This window comes from Nannospalax galili, unplaced genomic scaffold, assembly GCF_000622305.1.
Source record: "Nannospalax galili isolate Female #2095 unplaced genomic scaffold, S.galili_v1.0 scaffold363, whole genome shotgun sequence".
Lineage (NCBI taxonomy): Eukaryota > Metazoa > Chordata > Mammalia > Rodentia > Spalacidae > Nannospalax > Nannospalax galili.
In genome coordinates this window covers 824,461-846,482 of record NW_008351176.1, presented here as the reverse complement: position 1 = coordinate 846,482, position 22,022 = coordinate 824,461, and the positions used below count along the sequence as shown (strand labels likewise).

Below are 22,022 nucleotides of genomic sequence, written 5' to 3'. Positions count from 1 at the left end.
CCAGGTTCGAATCCCAGCACCCACATGGCAGCTAACAACTGTCCATATCTCTAGTTCCAGGGGATCTGACAGCCTCTTCTGTCTTCTGTGGGCATTGCACAACACAGGTGCACTTACCTACATGCAGGCAATACATACATACACATAAAATAAAAAAAAATAATAAAAAAGACCAAAAATAAAATAAAATAAAAAATGTCTTTTTCCGTTAAATACAATCTCTACTTTCAGACCATATTAGATAGGACAGGAATTATTATTATGGGAGTTAAATCCAGAGTCTCATACATGCCAGGCAAGTGCTTGACCACTGAGCTACACCCCTAACCCCTAACCCCTAACCCCTAATCCTAGGGAGTTTTTAAAACATGTATTTATTTGTGTGTGTGTGTGTGTATACACGCATGTGTGCACACCATAGTGTGTAGGTAGAGGTCAAAGGACAACTTTCAGGAGTCAGTTCTCCCCTTCTGTCTTGTGGGCCTTGGGGACTAAACTCAGGTCCTCAGCCTTGGTTACAAGTGCTCTTACCCACTGAGCCATCTAGTTGACTAACCCTAGAGATTTAAATCTACACATTAAACAGCAGAGAACTGTAAAAGGTATCTAATTAGTTCTGAAAGGAAGTTGGGTAGATTTGCGTGCCATTTGGAAGACTTAATGATGTAAATAAAATATGAGCTGGGTTTTGAGAAAGAGATGGAGAAATTCCATGTTCCCATTTTTTTTTCTTTTTTAAAATTTTATTATGTGCTTGAGTATATTGCCTGCATGTATATAAGTGCACCCAAGTCATGCAATGCTCATGGAGGTCAGAAGAGGGCATGGATTCCCTGGAATTGAAGTTATGGACTATTGTTAGCCAATGTGTGGATGCTGAGATTCGAACTTGGGTCTTTCACAAGAGCAACCAGTGCTCTTAACTGCTGAGCCAACTCTCCAGCCCCCACGTTCACATTTTTCCTAGGTCAGAGAATATGCTAATAAGAGGGAATGGGGAGAAGGAAACAGATCTCCATCTGTGACAGAGAGAGGATACATTTATTATTTTATTTTTGTTTCTTTTTTTTAATCTTAGGTTTTTTGAGACAGGGTCTCCTTGTAGCCCCAGATTGCCCTGACTTGCTGTGTAGACAAGGCTGGCCTCAATCTCACAGAGATCCGCCTCCCTCTGCCTCCTGAGTGCTGGAATTAAAGGTCTGTGCCACCATGCCTAGCTTACCTTTTGACCTGGAACTCACTATGTAGACCAGGCTGGCCTCGAACTCACAGAGATCCGCCTGCCTCTGCCTCCCAAGTGCTGGGATTAAAGGCGTGTGCCACCACACCTGGCCACCTTTTGATTTTTTTAAAGTTAGTATAGGTTAGTCTGTTGTCAGTTTTAGCCAAATATGACTTTGGAAACCAGAAGTCCAGTGAATAAAGTTTCTGTTCTCCATTGTGCAGACCTCCCTGGGGAGCTTTATGTATTTTACAGCCTAGATTCTGAGCCCACCTGCTTTTATGGCAAGTTCTACACCCAGAAGAAGCCTGGTTCCGTCTTTGGGTGCTTGACAAGGCCTATCTCTTTTGGTTAGGTCATGAGCATGTGACTTTCGTTGGAATCAATCAGAATCACCCACATGGGCCATGACACAGTGAACAATTCCTTCTTAGGGAAGTTGTGCTAACATCCACATCTGGTTTTGGAGCAGTAGGTGCAAGGGTCAGGGGTGCAATGCTTCACAATTTGTGTTCTGTGGTAGAAGTTTAGTTATGAGACTGGGTCCCAAATCTTCATCCCAACTGTTTGGTGGTTTTGTGAGCTATCCAATATCCTTCCAGAAAATTCCTTTTCTATTTGATTTAGCCAGGTCTGTTTTCTGTTGCTGGCGACTAAGACCAAGGAGAGTGGTCTTGCTCTGAATCACTTTCCTGGTCTCCCTCTAGGGGCCACATGCTCTTTCAATCCACCTGTCAGGGCCAGCTGCCAGGTGACTTTAGTGCAGCTTCATCACAGAAACAAAGGCAGCTGGCCTTCAGTCATTTGATTAAGAAACATGTTTGTGGGGCTGGAGAGACTGCTCAGCAGTTAAGAGCACTGACTGCTCTTGCAGAGGACCCAGGTTCAATTCCCAGCACCCACATGGTGGCTACCAACCGTCCTTAACTCCCGTTCCAGGGGAATCCGAAGCTCTCTCTGACCCGTGCATGGCATTGCACGACACGGGTACACTTACATACACGCAGGCAATACACTCATACACATAAAAATAATAAAGAAAATATTTTTTTAAAAAAGATGGGGCTGGAGAGGTGGCTCAGCAGTTATGAAAACTGGTTGTTCTTGCAGAAGACCCAGGTTTGAATCCCAGCACCCACATGGCAGTTAACAACTCCAGTTCCAGGGGATCTGACGGCCTCTTTTGTCCTCCTCGGGCATTGCACAACACGGGTGCACCTACCTACATGCAGGCAATACACACATACACATAAAACAAAAATGATAAAATATTTTTTAAAAAGGTCAGATAGCTTTTGTATTTATGTGGTAGAGATGGGATTCAAACTCAGTCTACCAGGGCCAAAGTCACTTTCTACTCTACTGGAAACTTCCTTGGAGCAAAGTAGGGGCACATAGTTTTAAGTCTTTCTGGAGGTTCTGGAAAAGACAGATGTCCCTGAGCAGAGTCTTGTGAACAGCTGAGGTTCTGGCCCTGCCCCCTATATTCCAACAGAGGCCCTAGTGACCATGTGGAGTTCTATGGGTGCTGGGCATCCCTCACATCCCAATTCCTGACCAGAAGGACTGACAGAGCACATGCTGGGGAAGAATGGATAAGCACAGTGAGTGGGGTTTGAGGAAGGATGGGGATTAAGACAGGACCTCCTGACCCAGCTTGGACAAAGATCCTAGAAAAATCAAGCCGTTTCTCAGTTATTCATCCATGTAGCTGCAAGCCCTCTACTTTCTCCTTCCTGAATATTCTTGACATCATCTTTTCCCTTATCTTCACTTTTTCTTGTTCAAATCTGTGTCTTCTCTGGCCTGGATATAATGACCTTTTTAGGGATGGGGGTTTGAGACAGGAACTCAGATTGTAGCCCAGGCTGACCTTGAGCTAACTATGTAGCACAAACTGCTGGCCTGGAACTCTCAGCAATCCTCTTGCCTCAGCCTCTCCAGTGCTGAGATTACTGGCATGAGCCACTATCCAGCTTGTAATGATTCTTATGTAGGTCCTCTCAGTTCTGTTGGAGGGAATGTTCTACAACACAAGCCTGAGCAGGTCTTTCCATGAGAATGCTCATGTCTTCCCATCACTGACAGATAAACAGCTCCAAATCATGACCTCATTTTCCAAACCCATTCCCTATCTCCTATCTTCCCAAAATGTCCCCAGGACGCTTTTTTAGCTGTGTTTTAGGCCTGGCCTTTGGCAACCAGAGTCTCCTTCATTTTTTCTTAAATAAAAGTGTAGTGAACCCTGAGTCTCTACCTGCAGCAATACCAAGAATTGGAGGAACTTTTGAACCAACTTCTCTATAAAGGTTTCTAATATATATTTAAAAATATTTCATTATTTTTATTTTTTATGTGTATGAGTATATTGTCTGCATGTATTTAAGTGCACCCATGTTGTGCAATGTCCATGGAGGTCAGAAGAGAGTGTCAGGTCCCCTGGAACTGGAGTTAAGGACAGTTGTTAGCAGCTATGTGGGTGTTGGGAACCAAACCCCTGTCCTCTGCAAGAGCAGCCAGTGCTCTTAACTGCTGAGTCATTTCTCCAGCCCCCAGGTTTCCAATATTTTCCTCCTCCTCCTCCTCCTCCTCCTCCTTCTTCTTTTCTTCTTTTCTTCTTTTCTTCTTTTTGGTATTTTTCAGACAGAGTCTCCCTGTAGCCCAAGCTGGCCTGGAACTTACTAGCCTCAAATTCCCAGAGATCTGCCTGCCTCTGCCTCTGAGTGCTGGGATTAAAGGCATGCATCACCACACCTGGCTGTTTCCAATATTTTTGGTCACATTCAGAGATGCCTCCACGTCCCATACCTTTGCCTATGGAACAGGTGTGAAGATGAAGGGACACCATGTATGAAGAGAGTTGAACATACGGACTCATGTTCTTGGAGCCCATATTAGCTGCTTTTCTCAGACTGTGAAAAAATATCTAACATAAGCAACTTAAGGAAGGAAAGGTTTATTCTGGCTCACAGTTTGAGGGTGCAATCCATCATGGTGGGGAAAGTGGCAGCAGGAGTGTGAGGCAGCTGCTCACATTGCATCTGCAGTCAGGAAGCAGAGAGATGAATGCAGGTGCTCACCTCAATTTCTCCTTTTCATTCAGTCCAGGACCGCAGCCCATGGGATGGTGTCACCCACATTCAGGGTAGGTCTTCCCACCTCAGTTAAACCAATCTAGAAACTCCCCCACACACACTCCCAGAGATTTATCTCCTAGGAGCTTCTAGATCCTGTCAAGTTGACAGAATTAACCATCACAGTGTCCAACACATACAAGCCATGTAACGGTATCATTCTGCTTAGTCCCCAGCCTGGTGAACACATGGATGGGGGTCTACAGAAATCATCCTTGATCTTTCCAGTGCAAACCCCAAAGCCCCCTCCCCTTCTTTGCATTTTAAATCTAGCTGTCCAGAGGGGGCTGCCTAGGTGCTAGGTGAATGTCTGCTTGAGGGAGTGATGGACGATTTCCAAAGGAGACCTGCTTAGTTTCCACTCAGCCCAGGACCATGCTGTCAGCCCATGGATACTGCTTGAAGTCGTGGCATCTGTGTGCTGAGTAAGGGCTCCAGCAAAAAGGGGCAGTGGTAACTGAAATCCACTTGCAATTGGCCAAGCCTGGGAGGAAGAGGCACCTTTTCATAACTGGTCCACTCCGATGGCAGTTTTTTCCTAACTGGTGGCTTATGCAGAAGGACCTTTTTCGGTTTAGTCCGCCCAAGGGGGAGCCTTTTCTAATCATACTGACAACTCTATGCCCACCTGCCTATCCACCCTGATGCTGGGCTTCTAGTCAAGAGGAAAGAAATCTTTATTATTATTAATATTATTATTATTTTATGTGTATGCATGTATTGTCTGCATGTAAGTGCATCCGTGTCCTGTAATGCCCACGGAGGACAGAAGAGGCCGTTAGATCCCCTGGGACTGGAGTTACAGACAGTTGTTAGCGGCCATGTGGGTACTGGGATTAGAACCCGGGTCTTCTGCAAGAAAAGCCAGTGTTCTTAACTGCTGAGCCATCTCTCAGCCCCAGGAAATCTTTCTTAATTAGAAAACAAAACATAAGCAACCACCTGTTGAAATGGCAATCGATGTTTATTAACGGTCTACACAGAGATCAGATAGCCCTCCTCCCTCCTGTGCACTGTACACAGACGCTGTCTGGAGTCAGCCTCACAACCACCCTTGAGGTAGGTACTGTTTTCCCTCACTTCATAGAGACTAGGGAAACGCAGCTTGATGGAAGCGGGGTGACGTGCTCGGAATTCCTAGCACGAGAAGTGCTGGAGTACCGACAATCCGCAGCAGCCCTTTGGCGGGGATCTGCAGTACTCTGTGCGGCTGTCCTGCGCATCCCTTTAGGCACCTGCAGCTGCCGGGGCAGCGGGGCACTGACCTCCTCCCCTCCCTCAGGCGTGAAGACCCCCTTGTGGAGGAAGGACGTGGAGGAGCCCAGAGCCGAGGAGGAGGGGTCGGAGGAAGCGAAGGAGGCGTCGGAGAAGGAGGAAGAGGAGGAGGAGGAGGAAGAGGAGAGGTCGGTGGCAGAGAGCGAGAGCCGGACGGAGGCAGCAGACCGCGAGGAGCGCTCGGGGCGCTCGGTGTCCTACAGTCCGCTGCGCCAGGAGTCCAGCACCCAGCAGGTGGCGCTGCTGCGGCGCGCGGACAGCGGCTTCTGGGGCTGGCTCAGCCCGTTTGCGCTGCTGGGTGGCCTGGCGACTCCCGCCGACAGGTGAGGCGCGCGATCGGGTGCGGGCTGCTAGGGAGGAGGGTCACCAGGACCCTGAGCGCTCGGGTCCCCCGTCCGCAGGAAGCGGAGCGCCCCGGAGGAGCCGTGCGTGTTGGAGACGCGGCGGCGGCCACCGCGCCGCGGAGGCTGTGCGCGTTGCGAGATCCTTTTTTGCAAGAAATGCAAGAGCCTGCACAGCCATCCGACCTACGTGGAGCACTGTGTCCTGGAGCATCCTGATCTGGGTAAGGAGGAGGCCTCCGGGGGGCTCTGAGCGTACCCACTCCCAGCCTTTGCGTCCTGCATGGTTGCCTGGCTCCAAAAGCCTCTCACCCTTAGAGCTTCCCTCCGGTGAGACATTGCCCTGTTCCAGCTGTGGCGGAAGTTCGAGCACAACCCACAGAGACTAGAGTCGCACTACTCCCAGAGTGCTTGCAGAGCTCCGCCCCACACAGTACCCAGCACCTACCGCACTCCTGACCCATGCCTCGACACAGCCTCACTTGCATCTCTTTCAGGTCTTTCCCACCAGGCAAGCAGAGGCAACTCCTATAGAAAATAGCCTCGAGGTTTCTTTTGCTCGCTAAGAAGCTGCCCCTTTCTCTCTTACCACTCAATAAAGTCTCTAATCAGAGTCAGTGCCAGGAGGTGGGGTGGAGTCACAAAGATGGGAGCCTCCTTCTTCTCCCCTGGGTACAAGCTAGAGAGCAAGGGGTGGGCAGCGAGGCCTCCTCGGCGGCCTTCTTAGGATAGGGCAGCACAAAGCACTTGCATCCAAAGACAGTCAAAGGCCATTCTGTCCACTGTACAGAGAAGAAAGGAGGGCAAAGGGCCAGCAATGTCTCTGAGGAACTGAGGGCCGCTCCCCTGCCAGATCGTTCTTCCCCTCCCTTGGAGCTGGCTCATGTTGGTCACTATATGTGCAGAGGAACTGGCAGACTGAGGTGGGTGGTAGGGAGGGCTAGAGATCCAGATGCTAACATTAATACTGAGACCAGCTGAGGGAGAAGGTGGAGGCTGGGGAGCTGGTTCCTTCTCCAGGAATCCCAGCTATTCTTGGCCAGACAGCTGGAGTTATGGAATGCTGCTGCTGCTGTGTGTGTGTGGCCTGGAGAATGGGGCCATTGTGAGCAGCCAGGCCTATCCAACCTGCAAAGCACTGTGGAGGCTGTATCCCCAGCATCAGGCAGATCCCTAGAGATCCTCTGCCATCTCCCCACTGCCCAAGGGCTCTCCATCTGAGAGGCAAAGGGGATGAGGATATTTTGCTTTTTGAAGAGAGGTGCCCTTCTCCCCCATGACAACCATACACAGCTGGCTGTCCCTGGGTTGCATATATGAACATAGTCCCTGTGTCCCTAGCACCCAGGGTGCTTTCACTGTGAAGAGTGGAGAACCTGTCCTAGGGAGGCTGCTGCCACCTCTAGGCTGACCAGCTGGTGTGCCTCTTTATTACTACCCCAGGTCCAGGAGGCCTATATCAGCCTTCCTTCTGCTCTTCAACCTGACAGGGCAAAAGGCCCCTGCATTGGAGACCCTTAGGCCTTCACCTCATCCAAACTTCCTGGGGGAGGACAGGTGAAGCCTCTGATGAAATAAAACACGATTTCCCAAGAACTGAGCCAAAAGCCCTGCGGAGATGGGACAGTCTTGCAAAACAGCCCCCAGCCTCTCTGTTGAGTTCTGAATCCTCCCTGAGATCCCAGCACTATGGCCTACCTGAGGGCACGCACCTTCAGTAGAACTGCGAGCCCCCAAGGCTTGGGAAGAAGAGGTCCTTGGGAGAAAGGGCCGTGCTTCTCCTTGGAGTGATCCTAGCCCTCACTTCCATGTTGTGAGAACAGCACAGAGCCTGTGTGCCATGTTCTCCAGGGAACATATACAAACATTTCCTGCAGGGGTTTGTACTCCACAGGTATTCCTGCAGGGAGGTTCAGGGGATTCCTAGACAGGCTCCACTGCCTCAGGCAGGGGCATCGGCGCTTCATTCTGTGATAGGGAGACTTCAGAACAGAGCACCCCCTGAGTTGGCATACCAACAGCCCATCCAGGGCAGTTCGGTGGCCCAGCGGCCCGAGCTGGTCACCCGAAGTTTGGTTTGATCCAGGCGCCAATAGTGGTCATCTCTAAAGAAGATGATGGAGCCATCCGGCCTTGGCAGGGCGCCACTGACCTCCTCAGGGACGCCGGCCCAGTCCCGAAGACTTCGGGGGTAGTAGGGTTCCACTTGCAACCCACTTCGCGCCAGCACATAGTAACGGGCACCTTTGAAGAGGACAAGGTGGCGCAGAGGGGGGAAGAAAAGAGCAGCATCCGGGTGTCTTGGCAGGCCACCTGCCCTGCATAGCTGTGAGAACCCCCACACTGGCTTGTTGCCCCAGAACCTCCAACATCGACTACCTGTAGGGCATTGAGAGAGCCAGGGTGAGCTGGAGGCTCTCTCTCATTAGCTCTCCACCCCACCTCTGCCCTGACCCCTACTTCCAGTTAGTAGTAGAGCCAAAGTGAAGTACTCTATGAATTAGTTATGCATCATAGGAGGAACCTGTTATGCTCTAGACTCCTAGTAGGTGCCAGCAGAGGGTAGACAATGCTGACCCTATCTACCCCAGACTGGGGAGGGGAAGGGAAGATGTTGGCAATGGAGGGAGGGCAGGGTCCCTCCCTGGGCGAGGGATGGAAGACTGAGAAGACTTAAAATGGTCTTCACTATCATGACTACTAATAATTCTGCGAGAGCAAGGATGTTTGCTTTGTTCACTGCTGTATCCTCAATCCCCCCACACACAACACACTATGTCTGGGATATACAAGGTACTCAGTACTGGATGAGGGAATGGATGCTTTTCACCACAGTATTACCATGTATCCTATAATGTGCTGTACATGCTGGTCATTTTTGTCCTTTATCCTCCTTTCTCATCAAACCTGAGTATTATTTTCCCCATTCAAGAAATGCAAGCTCCAAAAGTTAAGTGATATCTCAACCTCACATGGCCAGGATTCCATAGCAGACAATCCCTGGTCTTTCTGCTGAACTGCAGACTCAACAGCAATCCTTGGTTTCCCCCGAGAACCTTCTCTGAAATGCTCACTGGGACACTGGGACACCTGCTGCTCCCAACTCCATCCCTGAAAGGAATCTTCTGGCAGTCTTCCCTGGGCCATGGGTTCAATTGGAGTAGACTGTACCCAGATATGCTGTCTGAGGCCCTCCCCTCTTTTGGACTTGGGTAGGACACCTCCCTCTTCTATATCTAACCTCGCTGTCTCAGAGCTGATACCTTTGAAGAAGTAGAAATCTCCATCTTCCAGTGACACTGCAGCAGCCTCAATGTTGGGGGGCAGCCCTGCCCACCTTTTCTGTATTGGGTGGGGCTCTGAAACATTGCCATCAGCTGTCACCTCCCAGAACTGGCTCCCTTTGAAGATGTACAGTCTCGATTGCCCATCTGCCAGGAGACAAGAGATTTGAGGAAAGACCATTGACCTGCTGCCTTTCAGTGAAGGTGCTGCCCTAGATCCCGTTTCCCAGACAGGAGGAGGGTAGGGCATGCAAGGTGGGCAGAGGGAAGCAGAGGTCTTTGCTTAGCCTGAGGAAAGTATGTGGTTTGGGATTTTGACACCACACTTTGTTCTACAGCTTTGGAGACCCCTGGAGATGTGGGGTAGAGAAGAAAGAAGCCAGGCATGGGTGGGTGGGATCATCTTACCCATGGTGATGGCATCAAAGGAAGAGTGGCAGTATTTAGGACCCTTGGTTTCAGGGCGTCTGCTCTGGGAGTTGTGGGGGTTCCAGGCCTCAAAGTCAGTGAATAGTTTTCCTGGGAGCTGAGCAGCCACTGATCGTCCCAGGGGCTTCCCTTATGGCCAAAGAAGAAAAAGAGCAGACACGGGTGGGGGCATATAGAAGGCTCAAGACGCCCTCCTCTGCACATCCCATGTTGATCGCCCGTGAAGGTTGGGGAAGGACTGGAGAAGGGTAAGAGTAGTTCTGGTTGTTGGTATTATCCAAGAGAGCACTAAATGCAGCCAACAGCCTAGGAAAGAAGCACCTACTGAGACAGCCTTGGAATGGCATACCGAGCAAAGGGCTTGAAGTTAGGAAGGAAGGGTACCAGAGCAACACGGGTGACATGCAGATAGGTTCAGGGCTCCAGACTGTGATCAGTACAGAAATTCTAATAATTGCATAACTATCCTTCACTAATGAGGGGAGTAAGGCATTCCAAGAAGCTTAAAATTGGCCACTTGCTTTTAAATCCTAATCTGCAATTTCCTAGCTGTGTGATCTTGGGCAAATTATCTAGCCTCTCTAAAGCCCATTCTCCTGATCTGTAGACAAGACCATGTTAGGTCCTGTGGTTACAGTGCCTGGCTTGTGGTAGATGTTTAAGCAATAGCTACAAAGCATCAGACTCCCTAGCTCAACACGTCTGTGGGGAAAACAAGGCTTCAAAGATCTCTTTCCATAGACGGGGAAGCCGAGGGCTCTCTGAGGAAGAAACCCTTTTATCCGAGAGCAGCTGCTGATCAGGATCAAGGTGACTTGAGCCCACGTCCCGGGCCCTGAGACCTTGATGAAGGCAGCCCCCACACATAGAGAAGGCCTGGCCGGGGTGGGGGGTGGGGGCCACTGGCCGCCTAACTTGGCCTAGCCTCCCTTGGGACAATGATCCTGTGGAGGTTCAAGCTGGGGATGCAGGATCAGAGTCATGGTATGGAGAAGCTGGTGGAGAACAAGTGGAGCTGGAGGTAGTAGGGGTGAGGGTTTGGCGGTCTGGGTGGCGAACAGGTGAACTATTTGGGTCTGGATTATGGGGTACGTATATACTTTGAGAAGAGCTGCGAAGGCCTGGGTTTGGCACAAATTAGGGAACTGGACCACAAGGGAAATGGTGGGGATCGGAGTTGCTTGGGGTGATGGAGAATTGTGAACCACTGACTGGGGAAAAGCAGAGCCTGAGGATTTTCAGATTTCAAGGGAGCCTGGGGCTATAGGAAGGACCGAAGGCGAAGAGGCGAGATCCTTGCATCCGGGACAGGGGATCTATGTGAGGAGTTAGAGGAGGACTGGGGTCCGTGGGTCAAGGGGTGCTCCAGTCGCGGGCTTGGGGCTCACCATACAGGCTCTGCACCGCCAGCACGTCGTCCCAGCTAAGCAAGGCGTCGCGGCCCAGCCTCTTGTAGTAGGGCGCCATGAGCGCTCTCGGAGCAGGCGAGTGCGTGAGGCCGAGGGTGTGGCCGATCTCGTGCGCCAGCACCACGAACAGGTTGCGTCCACGCCGTCGGCTCAGGGACCAACGCTCCTCTAGGTCGAAATGCGCTTCGCCCCGGCGGGGCAGGAAAGCGTGCGCCAGGGCGCCCCCTGCAGGCGGTACGGAGGTCAGGGCCAGCAGCTACACCCGCCCGCAGGCACCGCCCTCCCCAGGCAAAAGCTGCTGGGTGGGGGAGGGGTGTGTGTGTAGGGGGTTGTCATCTAATTTCCTTCATAGTCGAGTCTGATGCAGGAGTGTGGGCAGGTGAGCAGATGACTGAGCACTGGACTCAAGAGGGAGTATGCTATAGATCCAGCATGGGGCCAAACTTCTTGGGCTCCAAAACTAGTTTTACCATTTGTGAGCTGTGACCTTGGCAGGCAGCTTAACCTCCTAGTGTCTTAGCGTCTCTAACCTGAAAATGGAATGGTGACATGAGCTTCTTCCTCCAAGTGTGTGTGGTGAAGCATGTGTATCAGACCTGATTTTTAGAACAATGCCTCACACATATGTGCTACATAAGAACTATTAATATTTCCAAAAGGATCAGGGGATAGGAATAGTGGTTACCCCTGGGTACCAGGATGATAGGGCTGTAGTTTCCTGACCGGGTGTATTTTGTGTTATGTTCAGGAGTCTGTACACTGACCACAGTGCACTTCTATGGGTATGCACATTTTCTTTAAGAAAATCTTTTTAAATATTTTTTTAAGCCAGGCGTGATGACACATGCCTTTAATACCAGCACTCGGGAGGCAAAGGCAAGCGAATCTCTGTGAGTTTGAGGCCAGCCTGGTCTACATAGTGAGTTCCAGGCTAGCTGGGGCTGCAGGGAGACCCTGTCTTAAAAAGACAAAAAAAATTTTTTTAAATATTTTATTTATTTTGTGTGTATGAGTATATTGCCTGCATGTGTGTAAGTGCACCCATGTCACACAATGCCTACAGAGACCAGAAGTGGGCATAGGATCCCCTGGAACTGGAGTTATGGACAGTTGTTAGCTGTCATGTGGGTGCTGGGATTCGAACCCGTCTCTTCTGCAAGAACAGCCAATGTTCTTAACCTCTAAGTCATCTCTCCAGCCCCTTTAAAAATATTTTATTATTATTTTTTTTAACTTTTTTTTTGGTCTTTTTGAGACAGGGTCTCCCTGTAGCCCTAGTGGGCCTGGATTCGCTATGGAGACCAGGTTCGCCTTGAACTCACAGAGATCTGCCTGCCTCTGCCTCCCGAGTGCTGGGATTAAAGGTGTGCGTCACCACGCCCAGCTTATTTATTATTTTTATTATGTGTATGAATGTATTGCCTGCACTTGTGTAAGTGCATCTGTGTTGTGCAATGCCCACGGAGGTCAGAAGAGCTGCCTGAGGAACTGTAGCCTGAGGAGAACTGCCAAAGTTCTGATGTCCAGCCCAGTGCTGTCACAGTACTGGTCTCTGTCTGGATACAGAAATGAATATATCACATATGTGACATGGGGAACACAAGCTACATGCAAACCCATGGCTGTGCTCCATGTGTGTGCTGACAAGGCCTGAGTTTCTTTCAGCTCCAACCTGAGTCCTGGCAGCAGGGTCTGGTAAGGGCTTTGTTGTAGGTGGGCTTACTGGAAAGGATGACTGTGCAAGGGAGTTAGGCGCCCAAGTTCCCAAGCCACCCAGGGCTGAAGTTCCCATCCTGAAGGTCAGGTTTCCTTCCCTAACTAGGAGAGGAGGCACACAAATAGCCCAGTCTCCTAGTCTCTCTCCTGGCAGGTGTCCTTCCTGCCCTGTGGAGAGAGGCTTTATGGCAGCACCTGGGCCATCAAAGGCATTGCCCAGTCCATCATTGTGGTCTCCTTGGAAGAAGGTGAGGCGGATGTCCGCAGGGCTTGTGGCTGGGGCCTCCCAGAACTCCAGTCCTGAAACATTGCTCCACAACTGGAAGGCAGCACGCACGGCCCCTCGAACAGCTGACTCAGGCAGGTGCTCAGGCCAGTTCACCAGGCGGTAGGAGAGGTGCTGCTTGTACCACTTGTTACCTGCCACCAAGGAAGGCCATGTCAGTCCTGCCTGCTGTTCGGCTGGTTCCCACAGGATCTGTATGATGTGGGGTAGGCCCTGTCCTGGGGAGCCCCTAGCCTGGTAGGGGAGACACAGCCCTTGCGTTGGGCAGCTTCCCCATTTGACATGAGAGAGTCTCTGTTGAAGGGAGCCCTCACTCTGGACTACTCTTGCTCCAAAGAGTCCTCAGTCTAGTGGTTTGGCCAGGGAGGTTCTATCTGATGACAAAGATAGCATCTACCCAGGAAAAGCCCCCCACTTGAAGGATCGGTCTAAACCTGAGATCTGAGCGGGTCTTGTTCTTTCTTCCTCACAGCCTGGGATGGCCTGAAAAAGCAAACCCAAGGCCCAGCCTCAGTGTCTGGATGAAGAAGCAGTGCGGCCACTGAGGCCACTGTGCCTGCCCCAGGCATTCCCTCCATCCTCACAGTCTCCTGACACTCCCAGAGACTCCACTCTGCACTGGTCATAGCCTAGGGCCTATGGCTGGCCCGCAACCATAAGACCCATCTAACCAAGATCCTTTCCTGCCCTCTTGACTTCCTCTCCACTTCCTCGGGGACTCTGGAAAGTTCTGAGGTGAAGACAAATAAGAACAAAGGGTGTGTTTTGTCACAGACCCAGGAAAAGTTTTCCATCTCTTCTTAGTTTCTTTGCCTTTGCCTTAAACCTCAGTCCCTCCCAGAGGGCTGGGATTCCAGCCTCTGCCCTAGCCCCCAGTCATTGAATTGGATCCATCTGTGGTTTTCTGTACACCCAGGAGCAGGGTAACTAGAAAGTCTGATTTGTGAGTTTCTTGGGGACTATTTCTGAGCCCTGCAGAAAGATTCTGAAAGGCTTGTAGCTTGCAGGCAGGACCTCTAGGCCCTGAGTCAGAGGTTAACTGTGACCCAGGGGAAAGGGTCTGTACACAGCTGCAGAATGAGAGAGAAATTGGGTTCAGTGTTCCTTCTATGGTATCACACAGATAAGCAAGCCCCTTTGCTAAGATGCCAGGCCTGTAAATCTGCCTGAACATCACTTGATTGGGTCAAAACAGACTTGGCAAGGGCTGAGATTCCCCAGATGAAAGGGAGGGTCATAGGGAGCAGAGGAGCTAAGCTCTCTGGCTCTTCCCATCCATGGAAGTGGGGGTGGGGTGTGTCCCCTTTCCTATCCCATCATCCCCACTCCATTCAAGGCAATGAACCTCCTTGGGCATGTTTGGCCTGGCGGTCACCCAACCACAGCCTCTCAGCCAGTAACCAGCCCTCAGGGAGTGAAAAGAGAATTATTTGAGGAAGGGAGGGGGGACAGGGAAGGCCCAGGCAAAGCCTATGGTCTACTGATGCTTGATGACGATGGGCCATTCTGTACTGAGAACATTCTGCTACTCCTGTAAGTCTTCACTGGGCACAGACCACGCCCTGCTGTGGGTGGCTGACTCTCAGACTCTTCTTTCCCCTACAGACCTTTAGTCCTCTGGGAAATGGTGTGAGATGGCTCCTTCTGCAGTTAGGACATGTCACTCCATAGGCAGGAAAGAGGGAGGGTGGGTAATTCATTTTAGGGAGCCAGTGAAAGGGACATGGCTCAAGAAAAAAATCCAAGCAAGCGCTTGGGGGAAGGGTAGAGAGGGTATATAGAAACAGGAATTGAAAAAAAATAATGACTGTTTTCCTTCAGAGGGACAGGGTCTGGAGTCCCTGTTGTGCCTGCCAGGAAGGAAGGAACTGCCTCTGTGTGGGGGGAGGGGCAGTCTTAGTCCTCTCCCCGTCCTCCATCTTGGCTCTCCTTTTAGGCCATATCCCCAATTCCTGCCTAGACAGGGCTGCTCTTCATAGTAACCACAGACCTCAGTAGTACCTGGCACTGATCTCCATGCCCTTGCTTCAAAGTCCCAAAGGGAAGAAGGAAGGAAAGGAGCTAGAGAGGGAAGGGACAGAAGAGCTAGAAGTTTGGTCTGGGAAGAACCATAAAGTCCTAACACCTAGTAGGTAACTGAAACTGTACAAAGAACAAGGGCTGAAATCCTAGTACCTGCACTTCTACAATTACAGAAATGGTGGAATCTCTCTGAGCTTCAGGTTCCCCTCCCATACAGGGGGGTTGGTAAGGCCTAGTTATGGTAATGTTGTAGACGCCAGTGGGATAGCAAGGTGAACCTGCTTTAAGTGTGGTGGGGGCTCAGAAAACATCCATTCCCTTCTCCTTCCTTTTGAAACCCACATGCATCTCCTTGTTGCCCAACCCTGAAGGTTCAGGGGAATGAAAAATCAGTCTGACAGGCATAGCAAGTACTTGGAATGAGGTTGCCAGATTCAGCAAATACAAGGACAGGATACTCAGTAAAATTTGAATAAGAAAATATAAATACAATTATTTGTTGTTCATCTGAAGTTCAGATTTAACTAGGCCTCCTGCATTTTATCTGGCAGTCAGGTGCTCCAGCAGGGATGATTCATTAGATGCTGCCCTGCAGCAGGAGAAGGTGAAACAGGCAGAGGAAGCATCCACAGAGTACAGGCTCATGTGTAGTAGCCAAGGCTGTTTCTGGGACTGCTCCACCTTCCACCGCATTCTCACAGGCCCCTTGCACCTAATCATTGAAGATGGACCTCCTTTGCAATTGAGAATGTCTGACTCCTATATGAAGGAGGATGAAGGAGCAGAATTTCTGTGAGTTAAGTGACATGATCTGGTCACACACCTGATAACTGAACCTAGGGCCTTGGGACCCAGGGATGGTTTTCACTGTATTCTGGCCTACTTCACTCTTCTCCTCTGCTGCCTAGAAACATGATGGGATGCAGACATTTTGACACCAAGGACATCTTGACCCCAGAGCCAGGACCCGGTCATGACTATGAATGAATGAATATGGTCATTCAGAACAGGGCACTCAGGGTGGACACACATGTAGACGCAGCAGAAGTAGACTAGCACATGCCTGGAAACAACCACTCTGCAACTGCCCATGATTTCCTAATAGATTAGCTAAGAAATGAAAACAAATTTGGTGCCTTTGTTCTTGTTCATAATGAATGCTATCAGTAAAAAGCAGCACAGTTAAAAGTGGCAATAGTCCAATGTAAAAACAGTAAAATTAATTATGACGAAAACCTGACCGAAAGGCCTCATTTCGTAAGCAATCTTGAAAAGTTGCCAAAGAAAATTTGACTTCATCAAAGCAATCATGATACTAAAATGACACATAATAAAACTTATTTGTAGAAAATTGACAGAAGAATCAAATATTTATAAACCTTAGATTGGTACCATTTGACCCTGAAATATTTGGTTGCGGAAAAAAGAGGAGATAGAAAGGTGGAGAAGAAAGAGAAGGGGAAAGGAGAGAAGGAGGAGAAAGGTGGGGGAGCACTGGCCCAGCAGCTCAGTGGCAGAGCTCAAGGCCCTGGGTTCTATCCCCAGCACTGGAACAAAAAGATAGAGGTGGGGGAAGGGAGCAGAGGAGAAGGAAGGAGCCAAAAGGAAAAATCCCAACAGCAAACTAGTGTACAGTGGTTATGATGAAATGTTTGGTGTAGGCAGATGCTTAAACAGAAAGCAGATTAGTGGTCACCAGGGCTTGCAGCAGGGACCATGGGACTGACGACTAATGGACCTGAGGTTTCTTTGGAGGGTAATGGAAATGTTCTGGAAGTAGGAATTAGTTTGTGGTAATGGTTGTACAATACTTCAAGTATACTAAAACCCACTGAATTGGATACTTTAAACAGGTGAATTGCATGGTACGTGAATTTCATCTCAATAAAGCTGTTAAAAATGTACTATGAAGGCTGGGTGTGATGGTGCACACCTTTGATCTCAGCACTCAGGAGGTAGAGGCAGGTGGATCTCTATGAGTTCATCCTGGTCTACATAGGGAGTTCCAGGCCTGCCAGGGTTACATAGTGAGAGATTCAGTCTCAAAAGAAAAAAAAAAATGTGCTCTGAAAGTAAAACTAATCAATGCATCACATTTTGGTTGAATAACTATGAAAAAGAATTGATTCTTATGAAAACAACTTCAATAAAAGATAAATTATTGGCAACAGTTTAACTGCCCTGCACAGAAAGTGGATCAAGGAATTAAGTGCTCTTGGTAGGGGGTTTGATCTGTACAATGAAAATTCATCAATGCAGGTACAATTCTGAGCTAAATGTTTGTATTCATGATTATGGTCCTTGAGTCAAAAGATCCACCCTTTCTCTGCCCTAGGGAAGAGAGACTGTTCATAGAGTCCAGTCCCAGCTCAGCCACTCTTCTGGTCACGGACTTTTGGACACTGGGGAATCTCAACCCTGTTGGGTTTTAACAGCACTCACCTTGCTTTGCAAAGCGTTTCTTACGCCTCATTTTGGCCTGCTGTCTAGCAAACAGGGCACCGGTTCTCTCTGCCCAAGTTGCATGGCTGTCAGTATCTGCCACCCCACAGCGGGGACGTGTCATCTGACGCAGTGTGGCCTGGTCCAACACGCCACTGATAGGCAGTTGGGACACCCACTGGAACTCTCTGCCAGGAGGAATTGAGAGAAACGACCACAGGGGGATGGACGGTGGTAGGAGAAAGTTGGAGCTTTGCACCCTGCACCCCCAGGCCCTCCACATCCCTCCATCCTACCTGATGGCATTGCTGAACCGAGTGGAAGCGGGAGCTTTGGAAGCCTGCTCATCAAGGTATCCATACTTCTCCAGGAATGCCTGCGGGAGAGGAACATCAGCTCTTCCATTATGCAGCATCCCCAAGAGGGTTCATAAAATAACAAAAGAAGCACTGGGATCAAAGTCTAAAGGCTACCACTGACAAGCTGGATGGGCTCAAGCAAGTCACTCAATATGTCTGATCATTTGCCTTTCTTATCATCTTTTGCCATTGTCAGAGGTCTAGCAGGGCACGCTGGAGACTTATGGGCTCTGGAGGCAGGCTAGCTTGGGTCTGAATTCTAGTTCTCAAGTTATTTCTGTAACCCACAGGTTTCTCAATTATGAAGCAGACAACTATTAAGTACTAACTCTTTTTATGAGAATCACAAAAGCACTTAACACAGTGTCTGTCACATAGGAGGGACTCCACACAGAGTAGCTGTTACATGTTATGCAAATATACACCATCCATATTCATTAAATTTGCTTTGAAACATCTAAGCTCTCTGGCAAACTCTGGGGTAAGAGCTGATCAGGTGCTGGCTCTGTCATACCTAGACTGGAAATTATCCCTCTAATTTTAGTTTCTTAATAATATCCTCCCCCAAATGCAAATATATTTAAAGCCCTGTGACAACAAATACACTTACCATCAACCTTATAACTGATATAAAAATCTGACTTTCCAGAGATGCATATTTTGTATTAGAAATATGTAACTTCCTCTTGATTCATCTATTTGTTTTTAAAATATTTAATTTATTGTTTTATTTATTCATTTATTTATTATCTTTTTGAGACAGGGTTTCCCTGTAAACCCAGCTGGCCTGGAACTCTCTATGTAGACCAGGCTGGCCTTGAACCCTCAGATTCACCTGCCTCTGTCTCCTAAGTGCTGGCATTAAAGGCATGAACCGCCACATCCGGATATTGTTTTTATTTTATTTGTATGAGTATATTGCTTCTATGTATATAAATGCACCCGTGTCATGCAATGCCTGTGGAGGTCAGAAGAGGGCATCAAATCCCCTAGAACTGGAGTTACAGACAATTGTTAGCTACCGTGTGGGTGCTGGGAATTGAACCCTGGTCTCTGCAAAAGCAGTCAGTGCTTTTGACCTTTGAGCCATCTCTCTAGCCCCTAATTCATTCGTTTGTTAATTCACACAATGCACTAGGTTCTTTGCTAGGTGCTATGATAAGATGAAGCAGCTTACATACTGATGGATAGAGGCAGACAGTAAAACTACAGGTAACAAACAAAGGAGAGAAACAGAAGCCATGATGTGATCAAGACTTAGAATCTTGCCGGGCGTGGTGGTGCACACCTTTAATCCCAGCACTTGGGAGGCAGAGGCAGGCAGATCTTTGTGAGTTCGAGGCCAGCCCCGGTCTACATAGTGAGTTCCAGGACAGCTGGGGCTATAGGGAGACCCTGTGTCAAACAGACCAAAAAAAAAAAAAAAAGGCTTAGAATCTTTACGGTACAGGGTCAAGGAAAGACCCCCCCGAGGAGACAATATTTGACCTAAAGAATGAGACACAGCCAGCCTATGCAATAAGATGGGAAAGGGTATCCATACCATGCAGAGGAAACAGCAAGTGCAACCCCCCTGAGGTAGGAATGACGTTGACCTGTTTAAGGAACAGAAGGAAGCACAGTAAGTGTAAAGAATCAGGGCTTGAGATGAAGTCAAAGACAGAGCTGTCCGCCAGGGAAGGCCACACAGGTGTATTTCATCTTGTGGTGAATGAGAGTAACCTGGCTTGGCTGCTAAGTTTTTAGCTTGGAATGTGGTGCCATTTATTTTTCTGAGGATGCCAAGGGAGGAGATAGAGGCTGGTGGGGGTGAATGATGGGATGTCAAAGTGACCCTGGCTGTGAGATCCTAGAACTCAAGGAAGCAGCCTGGAATCTTCCAGCTGGGAGATGAAGTGAAGCTGTGGACCTGCATGAACTCCTCTGGGGAAATGAACAGAGCTAGACAATGGCTGCTGCGCCTTTTATTGCCTGCCTGGGAGCTGCTGCTAGTGACCACATTCTTGAGGCCAGTTGAGAGAAGAGGGTAGTTCATCATCCTGACATGTCACCAGTTCGAACCTGTGAGGAGTTGGCACACTTGGCTTCCTGCTTGCCCAGTATACTGATAAAGCCCCATAGACATCACCTTGAATATGAAAGTCACCTCAGCTGCTTGATTCTTGTTCTTTTTCTTTTCCTTTCCCTCCCTCCCTCTCTCCCTTCCTCCTTCCCTCATTTGTCCCCTCTCTCCCTCCCTCTTTTCTTTCCTCCATGACAGGGTCTTAATACCCCAGGCTCTGGCTGGCCTGGAACTCTCTATGTAGACCAGGCTAGCCTCAATCTCAGGCCTGCCTCTGTCCCCCAAGTGCTGGGATTAAAGGCGTGAGCCACTACAATCAGCAAACCTTTAACTTCTGATCCTCCTGCCTCAACCTCCTGAGTGTTGGGATTATAGGCATGTACCACTATGGCTGGTTTATGTAGTGCTTGGGATTGAACCAAGGGATTTGTGCATGCTGGGCCAGCACTCTACCAACTGAGCCACATCCTCAACGCTTCAGCTGCTGAATTCTGACATACAATATTTTAATTGTTTTGTTTGTTTAAGACACGGTCCTAAGTATCCCTGGCTGGCCTTAGAACTTATTATGTAGAGCAGGCTGGCCTCAAACTCACAGAGATCCACTTACCTCTGCCTCTGCCTCTGCTGGGATTAAAGGCTTGTGTCACCATGCCTTGCTCAGATGGCTTAATTTTTAACTATTTTCTGTCTTCGTTGCTCTCTTAGTCTCACTTTTCTGTGCTGTATTTTATTAACTCAAAGTAATCCCAGTCCCAGCTGCTGCCTCAAGGAATACACAGCTCAGAAAGAGACTAGATACTCAGAAGACAGGCAGACTCCTGTATCCAGCTTCCTCTGTGGATTTCACTTGCATCCATCTTATCAGCATGGTAGAGCATGCTTATAATTCTAGCATTTGGGAGGCTAAGGCAGGAGGAGCAGAGTTCAGGGCCAGCCTCAGCTACATAGTAAGTTTGAGGCCAGCATGGGCTATATGAGATCCTGTCTCAAAAAACTAACAAAAAAGCAAACCAAAACAAAGCAAACAAACAAAAAACCAAACAAAACATTTACATCCATCTTTAGTGACCTCCACTATAGGGCACATTCATAAAATGAAGCCACTTTCTGTAAGACACCCTCATTCTACACAACAGACCACTTTTCAAGTCAGTTTTACTGGTTTTCTGCTGGTTCATTAGTATGTTAGCACTACTGGGTTTTTTTCCCCCATTTTTCAGATGCGTAATGTATTAAAGGGGTTCTAATATCTCAATCAGGAAAAACATTTATTGCTCACAGGGCTTGAGATAGAGAATCTGTTCTTAACCCTGACTCTGCTAGGTGACTGGGGACAGATTACCATTATTTTTGAGCCTCAGTTTCCTTATCTATAATGTGAAAATGAGACGAACCCCACAGATCTTGACAAGGACTAAAAGCAACATGAGCAGGGTTTGGGAGCACACACCTGTGATCCCAGCACTCAGGTGATTGAGGCAAGAGAGTCTTGAGTTCAAGACCAGCCTGGCATACATAGTGAGTTCAAGGCCATATTGGCAAGACACTGTCTCAAGAAATAAATTATAAATAAAGCAATTCAGGGCTGAAGAGATGGCCCAGTGGTTAAGAACACTGACTGTTCTTGCAGAAGAACCGGGTTCGAATCCCAGCACCCACATGGCAGCTAACAACTGTCTGTAACTCCAGTTCCAGGGGATCTGACAGCCTCTTCTGTCCTCTGTGGGTATTGCATGGCATGGGTGCACCTTACCTACATGCAGGCACAACATGCATAAACATAAAAAAATAATAATAATAATAGGGGCTGGAGCGATGGCTCAGCGGTTAAGAACACTGACTATTCTTGCAGAAGAGCTGGGTTCAAATCCCAGTACCTACATGGCAGCTAACAACTGTCAGTAACTACTGTACCTGGGCCTCTACTGTCCTCCATAGGCATTGCACAACATGGGTGCACTTACCTACATCCAGGCAATACACTCATACGCATAAAATAAAAAACAATTATAAAATAGATTTATTTTAAAAAATTTTG

At 48.8% G+C, this 22,022-nt stretch overlaps 2 protein-coding genes across 4 annotated transcripts in view; one reads left to right on the top strand and one right to left on the bottom strand.

Moving 5' to 3' along the window:
• Window positions 1–5,301: 5,301 nt before the first annotated feature.
• Mmp28 (matrix metallopeptidase 28) overlaps window positions 5,302–22,022 on the bottom strand; it is a 31,495-nt gene continuing 14,774 nt past the window's right edge. The window contains exons 2-9 of one of the 3 annotated variants that reach the window (XM_029553576.1): window positions 17,857–17,936; window positions 17,561–17,748; window positions 13,006–13,230; window positions 11,074–11,319; window positions 9,665–9,814; window positions 9,236–9,403; window positions 7,988–8,351; window positions 5,302–6,754 (exon numbers count right to left, since the gene is read on the bottom strand). In XM_029553576.1, coding sequence (XP_029409436.1) covers window positions 6,736–6,754; window positions 7,988–8,351; window positions 9,236–9,403; window positions 9,665–9,814; window positions 11,074–11,319; window positions 13,006–13,230; window positions 17,561–17,748; window positions 17,857–17,936 — 1,440 coding nt within the window. In that variant the 3' untranslated portion in view covers window positions 5,302–6,735. Of the gene's footprint in view, window positions 8,352–9,235; window positions 9,404–9,664; window positions 9,815–11,073; window positions 11,320–13,005; window positions 13,231–17,560; window positions 17,749–17,856; window positions 17,937–22,022 lie in introns of all 3 variants that reach the window. The other 2 variants (XM_008848124.3, XM_029553577.1) reach the window with 2 other exon arrangements.
• On the top strand, window positions 5,313–5,988 carry CUNH17orf50 (chromosome unknown C17orf50 homolog). The gene has a single exon (XM_029553578.1). It carries the CDS (start codon window positions 5,317–5,319, stop codon window positions 5,956–5,958), a length of 642 nt encoding a protein of 213 aa, XP_029409438.1. The 5' UTR covers window positions 5,313–5,316; the 3' UTR covers window positions 5,959–5,988.